The 16,379-nt window shown below is 33.0% G+C and overlaps 2 protein-coding genes across 5 annotated transcripts in view; both read right to left on the reverse strand.

Annotated features, from left to right (window-relative positions):
- Positions 1 to 6,791, reverse strand: part of LOC125842196 (histidine decarboxylase-like) — a 30,856-nt gene extending 24,065 nt beyond the window's left edge. The window contains exons 1-3 of one of the 4 annotated variants that reach the window (XM_049521440.1): positions 6,693 to 6,791; positions 6,305 to 6,548; positions 16 to 250 (exon numbers count right to left, since the gene is read on the reverse strand). In XM_049521440.1, coding sequence (XP_049377397.1) covers positions 16 to 250; positions 6,305 to 6,548; positions 6,693 to 6,716 — 503 coding nt within the window. In that variant the 5' untranslated portion in view covers positions 6,717 to 6,791. Of the gene's footprint in view, positions 1 to 15; positions 495 to 643; positions 668 to 6,304; positions 6,549 to 6,692 lie in introns of those variants that run through there. The other 3 variants (XM_049521436.1, XM_049521439.1, XM_049521437.1) reach the window with 3 other exon arrangements.
- Positions 6,792 to 8,677: 1,886 nt separating this feature from the next.
- LOC125843029 (histidine decarboxylase-like) lies at positions 8,678 to 9,648 on the reverse strand. Its single transcript, XM_049522278.1, has 2 exons — positions 9,517 to 9,648; positions 8,678 to 9,434 (listed from the first exon to the last, which is right to left on the reverse strand). Exons 1-2 carry the CDS (start codon positions 9,646 to 9,648, stop codon positions 8,859 to 8,861), a joined length of 708 nt encoding a protein of 235 aa, XP_049378235.1. The 3' UTR covers positions 8,678 to 8,858.
- Between the last annotated feature and the right edge of the window lie 6,731 nt (positions 9,649 to 16,379).

Here is a 16,379-nt window from a genome sequence, read left to right on the forward strand (position 1 = left end):
AATATATGAACTTACCCTAACAAAATACCATGGAGATTGCCTTCGGTGCCACCATTGGTAACATATCCCCAGTATTGATCCTTTTCAATTTCCCAAAGTTGTGCAAACCAATCCAAAACAGCCACTTCAAAGTCTTTAGAATGGAAATCGACAGTGTTTTGAAGGAAAGGATCACCACAATTGTTTAGGTGAAACTGTAAAAGTGGTGCTAGAGTTGCATAGTGATCATAACATATGTTGACTGGATAACCTAAATGAAAATTGACTCGTTGTGTAAGTGTGTCCAAATAATTGACCAAGATAGTGTCCAAAGAAGGACCATCATTCTTCAAACCAGGTTCCATCACTTCAAGTTGTAAGTTCTTCCTTGGCCCTGCGCCTGATTGTTCCACCTTCTGTTTCTTGTTCTCCACATTCGGAAACAATCTTCGCCGTGCTAAACTTCTAGGTGTCATCGCTAAACTTCTCGGTGTCATGGGTAATGGCTCAAAATCCTGTCAAGAATCATAATCCAATTAAAGATATAATTAAACAAATAAAAACATATTTTGTCTAACGATCGAGGAGGTCTGAGAGATAATTTCAATAATATTTGGGGAGGGACAACAAAATTTTGCATGCAACGAACATGAAGAGTACATACCATTTCAAGTGAAAGGCTACCCATTCTCGTGTAACACAAATTTATATTTTATAGTATGTTTTCTGTTTGCTTAGGAGTTAGGATAAAGGAGAAGTATTTCAATTGTTGAGTGCATATTGTTCATGTCTTTCATACTTATATATAGGTCTTATTGTGCACCAACCACTCCTTTAATTTCCTCTCTTTTTCCTCTTAGTTTCTTCAATTGTGTATCCCACTTCCTTTTTCTAAAGTTCTATTAAGTATATTATATATATTGCAAATGATGAACTTTTCCCCTGTGCAATTTTGACCAGGCCATTTCTTAGAAGTGACTATTCAACTTACCAGCCAATATTATGAATGATGGGTAGGTGAGATTAATAACAAGACAAATCCAAATAAATTAACACATGCAAAGACTATAGTCACGAATTAAACGCGTGCGAGTAAAAAAAAAAAGGGGCATATTAAAGACGTACAAAATAATACGTTGGGATATTACTTTTATTTTCAAAGTACAGACTCAATTCAATCATCTACGTTCTATTTTACCCGTTATTTTGCTCATTTATTAGTAAACCTCATTAACCTTTGCCAGATTACTATATGTATTTTGCAAAAAATACTTGAAATACTGTTCATGTTTGATACAATTTCAAAAATGAAAAGTCAATTGGAAAATACATTATAAGTTGTTTTCTAAATTTGATATTTTTATGACCAAACACGGATTCTCAAATAAAGAAAAAAAAATATTCCAAAGAAATGCTCCCTAGGTCTCTTTTTACTTGTCCATTTTTAACTTTTTATTTATTCATTTTTACTTGTACTTAAGAAAATACAATATTTTTTACCTATTTATCCTCAATTTATTTAGAGAGTTAATGCTTTTAAAAAAAATAGAACCTCTTTAATAGGTAAATTGATTTTGAAATTTTATCAATTAATGATAAACGGATAAACTCTCCATGTCAATTAGTAAGTGTATTTTGCATTCCCTATGATGCTACTGATTAGTGAGTGGATTCTTTGTCTGAATCCAAGAAAGTGGAATGTAGCTACTTCACTCCACCAAATGTCAATAATTAGGAACCAAAGTAGTTGGAGCTTTTCAAAGACATAAGTCAACCTTTCAATTGGTCTTGTTTTAACTCTGTTCACACTAATTATAATTTAAAAAATGTTATATAAATGTGTTATTAATATTTAACATGTTAAATATGAATACTTTTTTATTCTATCGCAACTTTGGAATAGTTTAAGCAAAATTGAAATTTCAATTTTGGAAAAACTACAAGATATAGCAAACATCAACATATATTTAAGATAAATAGCTATAATTTACTTATTTTATATTATATGGATATAATTAAATATGAAATAGCAAAGTTAATTAATTACACATGAATAATCATTTCTTTTCAATTTTATATGTATATTAACAAATATTAAACAACAAAGTAATTAATACACGCCTAATCAATTATGTTGGGCATGTTTTACGGTGTTGGTTTTCATGTTTACCCTCTTCAATGTTTTCTCTTTCAATATTCATATATCATCGATTTTTGTTTATTTTTTCAAAAATCTTTCTGATTGACTATCCTTTTGCATGATTTTAGGAGTGATTTTTGTGATTCATCTTCATTAAGTATATTTTAATTACATTTTTTCTTGTTTTTATAAATATTATATTTGTATACATCTGTATGTTTCATCTATTTTCATAGGGTTTCGATTGGAGATTTTTTCCATTACAATGGTGGAAATCAGTTTGAGATAATCTTTTTGTGTGTGTTTGTGTCATTCAATTTCTACAGTTTCAATTAGAATTAACCAAAAGGAACTCCAAAACTTTTTACTCTAATGACAGACTAAACAAAGCACCATCTTTTGCTTTGTATTTGTAGTCATTTGTATATTGAATCAAAACACTATGTTTGTTCTAAATTTGTATTCATATATTTTGTATTCAAATGTAAATATTTGTATTCATCTGTATTTTGTATTCAAATGTAAATATTTGTATTCATCTTTATTTTGTATTCAAATGTAAATATTTGTATTCATCTGTATTTTGTATTCAAATATGTATATATGTAAAAACGTATTCATAAATGTATTCATTTGTATTTATATTCAAATGTAAGTACTAAATACATTATAAATGAAAGCAAATTAATAGTTATATAATTGTGTTTTCTCTATATTTGTATTCAAATATAAGTATCGAATACATTATAAAGTAAAGTCGATTGATAGTTATAAATTTAAATTCATTTGTATCTGTATTCAAATATAGATTTCAAATACAATATAAATAAAGTCTACTTAACCATTATATTATTGTATTCATGTGTGTTTGTATTCAAGTGCAAGTATAAAATATAACATAACAAAAGACTAGTTGACTGTTACATAATTGTATTCATATGTATTTGTATTTGTATACTATTTTCATCTACATGTCTTTATATATACAAAAATAATTTTGAGATATATTTTTTCAACATACAAGTGTTCTTGTTTTTCATTTTTTTTGTACAGAGTTTGCATCTTCGATTTTAATATTTTGAATTTTCAAAATAAACAATGTTAGACTGTCACTTTAGACTACATATTCAAACTGGCAGATTTTTAGGAGTGATTTTAGTTGTTTAACATATCTAAAAATATCTTATTTAGTGCATTATAATTATAAATGTATTATTGTATAAATAATTTTTTTTTTAAAATACAACTAGATATAGACATAAATTGTAGTCATTTTTGGTAAATAACATACTTATAGCTATTGAACTTCAATAACCGTATAACTATAATCATTTTTGTAAGTTACTCGGTTTAGCTTTTAGATTTAATTTTTAATAATTTTTTTTTAAAAATAAATTTTCCAGTAGCACTGGAGGTGTTGTATATCATAACAAAAGTTTAAATACAACACACAGATAGAAACTATCCATAAAAAAAATGACTAACAGCACAAAAATCAACTTATTGCCCATCAATACTACAGCAAGAAGAGAAGCCTAACTAACAAAAAAAATTTTCCTTATCAACAGAACTCTATTTGCCGCTAAACATGATGGAACCTATTTCTAACTATTATTGACGAACGCTTGCTAATTCAAACAACTGAAATATCCAAACTTAAAAAAAGATGATACAACTTACAAGGTTCAAGTATGCTAGAATTCCAAAACAGAGAGTACTCAAAAATTGTATAAGAGGCAAGTATTGTATTTTGCATCATAATATTCTATAAGTTATGTGTTGTGTCTTTAAAGACTTTATGCTTCACTAGACATAAATTTAATTTCTAAGGACAAAAAGTAAAGATCAATCCATTTGAAAAATAAATAGTGTGATTAAATGGCTTGCATGTAATTAATATATGAGATAAGAATATACATATATTAATTTGTGTTTATAATTATTGTATTTTAAAGTACTAAAAATTACTCCCTTTGTCCCTAATTACTTGTTCACTTTTCCTTTTATAGTTGCCCCTAATCCATTTTGACAAATCAAGAAAAGACAAATTTTTTTACCTATTATACCCTCAATTAAATGAGTAATTACTTTGAAAAATGCAGAACTTTTCATCCACATCATAATTAATAGGGATAAAATGGTAAATTCACTATGTCATTAATTGATTTCTTAATAGGAGTGTCAATTTAAAAGTGGACAAGTAATTAGGGACAGAGGGAGTATCATCTTTTATTTCATTTGGAGAAGAGATACTTTGCTGTCATATTTTAATTTATTATTGCTATCCAAGAGTAGATTCCAAATATTTGAACTATTTTTTGTTTGAAAATGAACGATATTCATGTAATTTAATTATAAAACTATTTTTAATACAATGATAATTTGAAACAATTTATGTCAATTTAGTGGGTACATGTGCAACACACGTGTTCTGAAACTAGTATATATATATATATATATATATATATATTTGGACCAACAATATTTATGTGTATTCATGTACATCTCAGTAGTCAGTTCCCTTCATTCATAATCTTATTTTAATTACAAATTAACAGTAAGTTGATGTTATTCAAAGATCATAAAAGAGTGTTAACTTTTTCATTAAAAAATGTTTCAGTTGTATATATCATTCAGTAGTACAATATATCATGTATACAATTGATTTTCAATGTTGTAAATAAAAGAATGAAGTAATAAGAGTTACAAAATGCCATCTCTTTGCAAGAAATTGAATTACTGGATGATCTCGTCTTCTCTGCCTTCTAAGAACTAATGTAGTCAATCTTATGATAGGAGCATGCACAATTTTGAGCACCAATGTCATCTGCAACACAAGGAGCCTCTGCTTTTCCATTTTGGTACCATTGTTTTCTTTGTTGCACTAGTTCACTAATGAAATTGTCAAGCATTTCTCGTGTGATGCCTGGCATAACAATAACATGTGCCATGTCTTTGACACATGAAAGTTGCCAACGACGAACAAATTCATGGTCACGAGGCCTTTCAAGTACAACAATGATGCTAAGCTCATTCAACATGACACTTATCCCTGCTTTTTGAAGACGATCTTTCAAATATTTAGCATTGTCAAGACATCTTTTAACATCCTTTTGTAGGCCAATTTGACCTTTTGCACTCAAGCTATACCACAAGAAAATTGGAGTTAAACCGTTACGACTACCAGAAATAGTGGCATCCACAGAAGCAATGTACTCCACATTTGTTGAGAGATTATTGATGTAGCTTTTTCTTGTTATTTGGACACCACAAGGCATTGGACATCCTAAGAACTTGTGTCCAGAAATTGTGACACTTCCAATTGGCTTCTTGAAACTAATCATCTGTTCAAATTGCACAAAGAATAATTAGAATGTTGCTTTCAAAATTACACAAGAAATTGTAATTAGAAGTAAGAAGTGAAACTCACATTGTTAATAAAAGGGGTCATAAGACCACATAGTGCTGCATCACAGTGGATGTAAAACCTATCTTGTGAATAGCCACAATCTTTGAGTGTTTCAAGAATAACATCAACATCATCAATAGCTCCTTTGAAAGTAGTTCCTATAATTAAAAGAACCATCAAGGGAAAAGTCGTAAGATGACTAAATCCAGAAAAGAAAGAAAGAACAAGGATAAAAGTTGGAGTAGGTATATACCAATTGTAACATTTATAATTGCTGGTTTGTCTTTATTTTGAAGTAATTTTGCTCTTAAATCTGAATAATCCATCTCTCCATTTACAGATGTGTTGATTGTTTTTGAATCCATTCTGTACATTCTTGCAGCTTTGAAGACCGAGTAATGAGAGTCCTTTGATGCATATAATATTCCCTCCGGAAGTAGTTCTCTCCTACATAAATAATGTTTAGAAATGTAAGAGCACCGAAACAATATATAGAAGTTATTATATTATATAACATACTCAGGTCAATATATGAACTTACCCTAACAAAATACCATGGAGATTGCCTTCGGTGCCACCATTGGTAACATATCCCCAGTATTGATCCTTTTCAATTTCCCAAAGTTGTGCAAACCAATCCAAAACAGCCACTTCAAAGTCTTTAGAATGGAAATCGACAGTGTTTTGAAGGAAAGGATCACCACAATTGTTTAGGTGAAACTGTAAAAGTGGTGCTAGAGTTGCATAGTGATCATAACATATGTTCACTGGATAACCTAGATGATAATTGACTCGTTGTGTTAGTGTGTCCAAATAATTGACCAAGATAGTGTCCAGAGAGGGACTATCATTCTTCAATCCAGGCTCCATCACCACAAGTTGCAAGTTCTTCCTTGGCTCTGCCCCTGGTGGTGTCACCTTTTGTTTCTTGTTCTCCACATTTGGAAACAATCTTCGCCGCGCTAAACTTCTGGGTGTCATGGCTAAACTTCTCGGTGTCATGGGTAATGGCTCAAAATCCTGTCAAGAATCATAATCCAATTAAATAAATAAAAACATATTTTGTCTAACGAGGAGGTCGTACAAAATCGTGAGAGATAATTTCAATAATATTTGGGTAGGGACAACAAAATTTTGCATGTAACTAACATGAAGAGTACATACCATTTCAAGTGAAAGGCTACCCATTCTCGTGAAACACAAATTTATAGTATGTTTTTTGTTTGCTTAGGATAAAGGCGAAGTAATTATATTGTTGAGTGCATTTTGTTCATATGTCTTGCATACTTATATATAGGCCTTAAAAAGATGAAGGTTTTTTGTGCACCAACCACCCCTTCAATTTCCTCTCTTTTTCCTCTTTACTTTCTTCAATTGTGCATCCCACTTGCAATTTTCAAATGAACTTTTCCCTTGTGCAGATTTGACCATGCTATTCTTTGAAAGTGACTATTCAACTTACCAGCCAATATTATGAATGGTGGGTTGGTGAGATTAATAACAAGACAAATCAAAAAAAATAAAATATACAAAGACTATAAGTGACAAAATCAAACGTGTGCGTGTAAACAATTCATTCTATATATATATTAAGAATTATAATGGTGCTAAAAGCAATCATTCATGTCTAACTACAACCCATAAAATTTACATAATATAAATGGTTTTGCTAATTAGAAGGCTGGATGAAATAGCTAATTACATACTACTATGAATAATGTTCATTTTTGAACATATATAAATACAACTTTAAAAGTGAAAAGTCAGTTGAAAAACAGGTTATAAGTTATTTTTTAAATTTGGAATGCAACTTTAAGTTTGATTTAAAAAATTTATAATTTAACACCGATTTTCAAATTAAATAAAAAAATTATTCCAAAAGAAATATGAATAACTTTTTTTTTGGTCAAACGAGTCCTAATATTTTTGGATTTCACTAGGATGCTACTTGGTGGATTCTTTGTCCGAATCCAAGCAGAGTGGAATGTAGCTACTGCTTCACTCCATCAAATGTCAATAATTAGGAACTAAAGAAGTTAACTAAAGATAGATAATTGGTCAGTGGACAAAAATAGATGCAGTTTTCAAAGACCCAATAGTCAACCTTTGAATTGGTCTATTTTTAACTTTGTTCACACCAATTAAAATTTAAAGATGTTACTCATATATAAATGTGTTACTAATAGCATGTTGAATAATACATATTTTTTCTGTCGGGAAAAAACATAGTTTACGCAAAATGGGAATCTGATTTTTTTATTTGGATTGCAATTGAGCTTTCAGATTTGATTTTTTAAAAGAACGAATTTTAGATTTGGGATTAATCATATTTAGAAGTTCAGTTTTTTATAATGACTTTATATTTTGCCTGACCAATTAGACACTCGATCAAATGAATTCCTATTTAACACATACCCTAAATTTATAAATTTTTGTTAGTCTAGTTATTTGAAAATTAACTTTAGACCTATACGGGCAACGTTAAAGAAAATCAAAGATTGAATATAAATTTTACATATACAAATTTGAACTACGAAACTTAGCTTTTGTTATTCAAACAAAAATGTGTATGGATTTTGTCTCTTTTTGAAGTGATATGTGGTACTCAATTTGCCACTAAACACGGTGAAACCTACTACTAGCTATTATTGGAGAACGTTTGCTAATTCATACAATTGAAATTCCAAAACTTGAATTTTTTTTTTTGGATATAACAAGGTCACAAGTATGCTAGAACCAAAACAAATAGCACTTAAAAATTGTATAATTGTTTGTTCCATCTTGAAGCTGCTACAAAAAAATCTTTCTATCAGCTCCGATTATTTTATCTCCAAATCTACACCCATTAGTATTTATTTTTATCCAACTTTATGAGTTATGAGTTAAAATTTTACTCCTGTCAATATACAATACTTTTATGTGAAACACTATTTTTGCATTACTCATTTGATATGATTAGAGATACTATATTTCATTCCAACGATAGAGATTTTAGTCCCTCCATATTTTGCAAGCACATCTAGTTTTCCACAATTTCCAACAAATAATTATAATAATCTTTTTAATAATTAAAGAAGACAACTTGTTAATTTTAACTAACAAGCGAAAACAATACATATACAACTAACAATTAGAATATCAAGGCATTTTATTCAAATAATATCATAAAAGAGTGTTAAAACTTTATAATTTAAAAAATGTTTCATGTATACAATTCAATTTCAATGTTGTAACAAAAGGATGAATAAATAACAGCAAGAAGTGCCAACTCTATGAAAGGCATATTAACAGCAACAAAGGCCACCTCTCGTTTTCTTTGCCTTCTAAGAACTAACTAATGTAGTCAATCTTATGATAAGAGCATGCACAATTTTGAGCACCAATGCCATCTGCAACACAAGGAGCCTCTGCTTTCCCACCTTGGTACCATTGTTTTCTTTGTTGCACTAATTCACTGATGAAATTATCAAGCATTTCTCGTGTGATGCCTGGCATAACAATAACATGTGCCATATCTTTGACACATGAAAGTTGCCATCGACGGACAAATTCATGATCACGAGGCCTTTCAAGTACAACTATGATGCTAAGCTCATTTAACATGACACTTATTCCTTCTTGTTGAAGACGATCTTTCAAATATTTGGCATTGTCAAGACATTTTTTAACATCCTTTTGCAGGCCAATTTGACCTTTTGCGCTCAAGCTATACCATAAGAAAATTGGAGTTAAACCGTTACGACTACCAGAAATAGTGGCATCCACAGAAGCAATGTACTCCACATTTGTTGAGAGATTATTGATGTAGCTTTTTCTTGTTATTTGGACACCACAAGGCATTGGGCATCCCAAGAACTTGTGACCAGAAATTGTGACACTTCCAATTGGCTTCTTGAAACTAATCATCTGTTGAAATTGAACAAAGAATAATTAGAATGTTGCTCTGAGAATTACTAAAGAGTTTGTAGAAATAAGAAGCAAAACTCACATTGTTAATAAAAGGGGTCATAAGACCACATAGTGCAGCATCACAATGGATGTAAAACCTATCTTGTGAATAGCCACAATCTTTGAGTGTTTCAAGAATAACATCAACATCATCAATAGCTCCNTAAATCATAAGTTTTAATCGGTTTTCGAAGATTCAGTCATTTTTCCTTTATATATATTTTAAAGTAGAACAGAAATGGCGACTCTGCTGGGGATTTAATTAAGTTCTAACCATAAGATTTGACTTGTTTGACTAATTGTATTAATTGCTAAATTGTTTATCTGCTCTCAACGTGTTTAAATTGATATAACTGTCATTGCATTTCATGACATATTCTCTTGTATATATAATATATTAAAGAACGGTTTTGCGGAACCGCAACCGGACTTTTTTATACTCAACCCTTTTTCGGAATGATCGGCAATTTATTGGTTCGTCATGCGTCCAATGGTTGTCGTGAATTTCAGCCTAAATTGTCCACTTGGGTTCCCGGTCTCTCAAAAGTCATTCTTAGTCAACTAGCGTAGAGCGAAACCAAATCTCAAATTTAGCACATTTTGAACTAAGTTGACCTAACACCTAAGGCGTGTTGGGCCCATTAGATGCCCACCTTGTGTCTATTTGACCCATTTTGGTCAATAAAAGACAATCATGCTTATTTGTTTAAATTTGAAGGATATATACGTTATTTGAAAAATCATTATCCTCTAGGGTAAGAGGTAGATTATAGCTTATTCTAGCCGAAGGAATAGCTTCACAAGCTACTAGTCCATCTGAAGGAGTCGACACTCGAAGATGACAAGAAGTTCAAGAACGAAGATCCTTCCATTGAAGCATAGTTTAAAATTGTACCCCCGCGCGGGACTGATTATTTTGTATCCCATTTTCCCTACTATGTATCCCCATTCAGTTTATTTACAAAACATGTACAAATTTAAGTTTTGGGGGCAATGAAATATTTCAAATGACGTATACATCCCTCAAATCATTAGGCCTACCCTTGGCACAAAAGGGTCACATATCTGTTTAAAATACACAATAATTGTTTATGTGTTATAACTGTTTGTGTAATTATGTTGCTTTATTCGAAGATATTCTAGCCCACTCCTCTTCAAATTATTTTCTAGAACCCTTTAAGCGCAAATATCAAGTCACTATCAAAGTGCGTCCAAATACTCTTCGAGTCTTTAGTTTCACAATAAAATTCGAACTTTCTCATCAAAAAAAAAAAAAAGGTTGACCCTTTATCTCAAATCGGATGAGATTAAAGTTGGTCGAACTACGTAGTACCTGAATTTTCCCTCGTGAGATACGTAGGCAACCTTCCAAGGTTCGGTCCCCATTTTTGAGAAATTTTATATTTTTTAACTCTTACACAGAAATCAGAGTTACATCTCAGTCAAAAATTAGAAATATGACAATAAAAGATACAATCAACTTTGTCTCGACTCAAGTTGACATTTATGATTCACTAAGCTCAAAATCAAATAGACAAATTCAAGTCTATTAAGTTTTTTCTATATCCGTGGGCTAGTCTATCTTCAAGTGGACCAGCTCTTATGTGCTTGTGGTCATATGTGTGATATTTTATATTTTTTTTTATCATCTACATAGACTAACACGTTTATTTTTTGAGTTATTTTTCTTTGACAGGCACTTAGAACTGGTCTGTGTTGATAAGCTGGCTGAACACCCTTATTTTACAAGATCTAAGGCTCCCAAAGATCCCTTCCCCGATCAAAGTTTGCAAAAAGGAAAGACAATAATGGGTGATAACAATGACGAGATTAGCTTGACTGATGTTGTCGTGGCTCAGCCCGCCACCACTGATCAAAATGAATTAATTATGCAGTTGATGCAACAGATCACCGAGATGAGGGTCGAAATGCAGAGAATGCAAGATCTTCCTAATTCGGTTTTTGCTTTTAAAACTCTAGGAGATGGGAGACCTCCATTCTACTTTCCTCCTTCGAACGCGGAACAGGCTCAAAACCCTCCCTCCAATCTCGCTCAGAATCCCTCAACCATCGACCCAACCGTCCTAAATCCCCACCAGGCCTCCGTTTCTTACCAAGCACCACCTCCTCCTCAAGGTACCAACCCCCAAACCTTCCCTTCTCATCAAAATACCAAACCGCAAGCTTGCCCTCCCCCTCAAAATCAAAATGTTAACAATCCACAAGCATTCCCCCATCACCATAATCAACATACCAACCCCCAGACTTTCCCCCAAAATTACCAAGTCACTCAAAATACCCAGAGTCCCTCCATTGCTCCGCCATTGCCTCAAAAGACTACCTTTCAAATCCCAATTCCAAATGAACCCTATGCCAACTGTTCCGAGCTTGATCACTGTGAGGAACAAGAGAGAGAGTGAAGGTCGAAGGAAGAGGCAGTCAAGCTGAATATGAAAGAAGAGATCAGGAAAGCCATGAAAGAGCTGCAATATATTCCTGAAGTCGATGGGTTGAGTTACGAGGATCTGTGCATCCACCCGAATTTGGACCTCCCGGAAGGGTTTAAAGTACCAAAATTTGACACGTTCGGATGAACAGGGAATCCTTTGGCACACATGAGGGCTTACTGTGACCAGCTCGTGGGAGTTGGAAGGAATGAAGCTTTATTAATGCGGCTTTTTAGCCGAAGTTTGAACGGAGAAGCATTAGAATGGTTTACCTCCCATGAGACAAAACAGTGGTCTAGCTGGAATGCATTAGCTAAAGATTTCATCGAACGGTTTGCCTACAATGTGGAGATCGTTCCTGATCGTTATTCTTTGGAGAGAATTAAGAAGAAATCCACTGAAAGCTATCGTGAATATGCGTATAGATGGAGGAAAGAGGCCGCTCGGGTTCGACCTCTCATGTCTGAGAAGGAGATCGTTGAAGTGTTCATACGCATTCAAGAGCCAGAGTATTATGACAGGATAATGTTGCTTATTGGAGCAAAATTTGCGGAGATAGTCAAGGTAGGTGAAACTATCGAAGATGGGATTAAAACTGGAAAGATTTCTCGCATTGCCGCCCCAACCGAATCTTTAGGACTGCTGAAAAAGAAAAGAGAGAATGTGTCTTCTATTTCCTACGCATCTGATGAAAAAGGGCACTTCAGAAAATCCTCACCTTATAAAGGTCATTCTCAAGCTCCACAAAATTCATATCTAGCTTGCTATACCCAATTAGGTTATCAAACTCCACCAACGAGTTACCAAATTTCATCTCCTAATTACCAAACTCCACCTCCACATTACCAAAATACCCATCCATATTACCAAGCTCCATCAGTTAATTGTTCAAATATCCAATCAAGTTATCAAATTCCACCCCCGTACTACCAAAATACTCCTCCTAGCTACCGAGCTCCACAATACCCAAATTTCCAAACGCAAGCACCAACTCACCAAAATCCTCCAAACTACCATCAAATACGTTCACATCCAGGAAATAACTACAATCTTCCTCGCCCACATGTTGGAAAGAAACCTTCTAGAGTCTTTACTCCATTGGTTGAGAGGCGGACACAACTTTTTGAGAGATTAAAATCAGCTGGCCTAATACAGACAATTGATCCAAAAAATATCAATGTCAACTCCAAGCTTTATAGATCCGATCTTCACTGTGCTTACCATTCAGGAGGTGCTGGGCATATTACTGAGGATTGTATCAACTTGAAGCATAAAATTCAAGACTTGATAGATCAAAAGGTCGTCACTCTTCAGACTGTCACTCCTAATATCAATAGTAACCCCATGTCGAATCACGGAGGGGTGACTATTAATATGATTGAAGTCGAAGAAGATTTGAATGTGGAGAAAGTTATAATCTCAGCGATTCTTGAAAAGCTCGAGAAAGTCATAGCCTTTCCAACCAAAAGAGAGAAATCCAAATTTGTGATCATGGCAGCTCATCAAACTTTGCTTTAGTGTCGAAGGAGGGTCAGAACATGCAGAAGATCGATCAAGCTTTTCCAAAATCATTGTCTCACTTCTATCAGTCTTTTCCAATGCAAAATGGTCTAAGGGAAGGAATAAAAAATGGGTTCAGAGAAAGTGATATTGTGCTTGAAGAGATGATTGAGACATCAGTCATACTAGACAACGAGCCAAAGGAGCAAATGCCCAACTGGACATCCCATTCGCTCTTGAATCCTAGCTCGTCTTGGTAGACATATACAATTTTATATGTTATTTCTAAATTTGGTGGTGTTTCGAATGAGGCTCGAGACTCATCCTTTACTCAATTTTTGCCTCACTATGTTTTAATCTCCCTCCTGATGTCTTAAAAAGGCAAAATGATTTATCGTCATGGCAAAAGTGCTTATTTTCTTATTTCAAACGAAAACCTCCTTTATTGCAAAAATTTGATTTACTTGCTTTATATTTATCTAACAACTTTTGTATATGATTTCAGTGGAAATATTTTCAAATCTGTCAATATCATGTCATGTCACAAGCTGAATGAACAAAATGGGATAGATGCGGAGGAATCTGAGGACTATAATGAGAAGACCATGGTACCCAAACACTTGGTTGGGGAGTTCAGACTGTTTGAAAGTCACGATAAGCTGAATTCAGAAGAGATCGGAATAGTGAATCAGGAAAATGATAAACGCATCAGATAAATCAAAATTGGTGCCTATCTGACAAAAATGCAAGAAAAAGAACTCATCAGTTTCCTTGGAGAACACATCAATGCATTTGTTTTATGACATCACATGGTTGAACATGAACATTGGATCTCATAAGTTATCAATCTACTAAACTGTTGTTAAAAGACACCATGTATGAAGACTCGATTTCTATGTTTTCCTTGTAACTGCCTTTATTTGCTTTTAATCCTTTATGTTTAGAATTTATCCCTTTGTAATGAACTACATCTGACCTGAATTCTCAAGAATGAGATACGTAGGCGGCCTATGTCGGCCTCGGTCACCCATTTATCCCTTTTAATGTATTTTCTTTTGGACTTGAGCTACGTTCGACCTGAATTCTCAACAATGAGATACGTAGGCGGCCTGTGTCGACCTCAGTCATTTACTTATTAAAATTTCTTATTCTATTAATCCTCGGGAGGGAAACTACATTTGACCTGATTCCTGCCTCAACAAGATACGTAGGTGCCATAACGGTTCGGTCATATCGCCCATAAGATTTCTATTTTTCTTTGCAATAGAAATTGGGACAGAATTTTTGAGAGGGACTCAAAAATTCTAAAGAGTAAGATATTTTCTCCAACAAGTAAAGATTAAAGATACATTATGAGTTGCAACTGGGACAAAAATTTTGAGAAGGTCTCAAAAATTCTACAAGTCATATATCAACAGTTTGAGATACCCCAAGACATCTAACTGGACATAATTTTTTTAGGATGGACCCAAGAATTTGTTCAAGCATCATTAGAAGTTTGTAGTCAATTTTGAATATTTTGAGCATATTAGAAGTTTAAAGCTGGCTTCAAATAATCTCTGGCATCGTTAAAGTTCATAGTCAACTGCAACAATCTCCGACACCTTTGAATGTCAGAGTCAACTACAAAACTACTCGATTATAGTAGATTTCGGAAGAACCATGTCAGAAATTTCCCAAGCTTTAAGGATTTTTAAGTTCTCCAAAACGGACTATCGGATACATCGAAGTTTCAAACCAATGACATTCGTTTAAGCTTAACGTGACATGACACTTGACAGTGACCTTTTTTCAATTACAACTTTTTGAAAAAAAAATAGTTTCTTAAAGATTTTATCTATATGTTTCAAATATTTTTGAATAAAATGTTTTTCCTTGTCTATCGAGAAGCAAGAGATTAGAGTGATCAACTGAAGATAGCAAGACAAGGAGCAAGTAATTGAAGAAGTCAACACAGATCAGTTTGTTTTAAAAAAAACTAACAATTTTTCTGTGGATGCAGGTCTATAAGATTGCTGAAAGTCATGAAAGTTTTTCAGAAGAAAAAGAAAGAGCTCTGAATACGAGCAACGACGCCTCGTTTAAATTTTCAGCAAAACATGAGTCACAATGAAAACAATGTGTTCAAAATGGGAACAAGTGAAAGCATCACTCTCAACATATACAAGCATTTTCGATGACACGAGATTACATTTTCAGCATTAAGAACGTTTGAAGAATATTCACAAATTCTATCAATATTAGACATGGTAATGTGAAATACCCAGAGGGGCATCGTCTTTACCACCCGAGTGGACATTTCTAGAGTATTATCAAATGAGATAATACCATCACCCAGAGGGACATCATCGTTATTTTATCAATGGAATATCATCATTCTATCGACGAATCTTCGTTATTATTGTTATTATCCTACCAATGGATCGACATTATCCTATCAATTGATCATCAACGTTATCCTACCGATGGATCATCATTATCCTATCAATGGATCATAAGCGTTATCCTACCAATGGATCATCATTATCCTATCAATGGATCATAAACATTATCCTACCAATGGATCAACATTGTCCTACCGACGGATCTTCATTATCATTATCCTACCAATGGACCTTCATCAGTATTATCCTATCAATAGATAATTGTCAATCATTATTTATCGATGGAGCATTATCATCATATCGATGAAGCATCATCATCCTACCAATGGATCAACATCACTCTATCAATGGATCATCATTATCCTATCAATGGATCATAAGAGTTATCCTACCAATGGATCATCATTATCCTATCAATGGATCATAAACATTATCCTACCAATGGATCAACATTGTCCTACCGACGGATCTTCATTATCATTATCCTACCAATGGACCTTCATCAGTATTATCTTATCAATAGATAATTGTCAATCATTATTTATCGATGGAGCATTATCATCATATCGATG

The sequence above is a fragment of the Solanum stenotomum genome, chromosome 10 (genome assembly GCF_019186545.1).
Source record: "Solanum stenotomum isolate F172 chromosome 10, ASM1918654v1, whole genome shotgun sequence".
Taxonomy (NCBI): domain Eukaryota; kingdom Viridiplantae; phylum Streptophyta; class Magnoliopsida; order Solanales; family Solanaceae; genus Solanum; species Solanum stenotomum.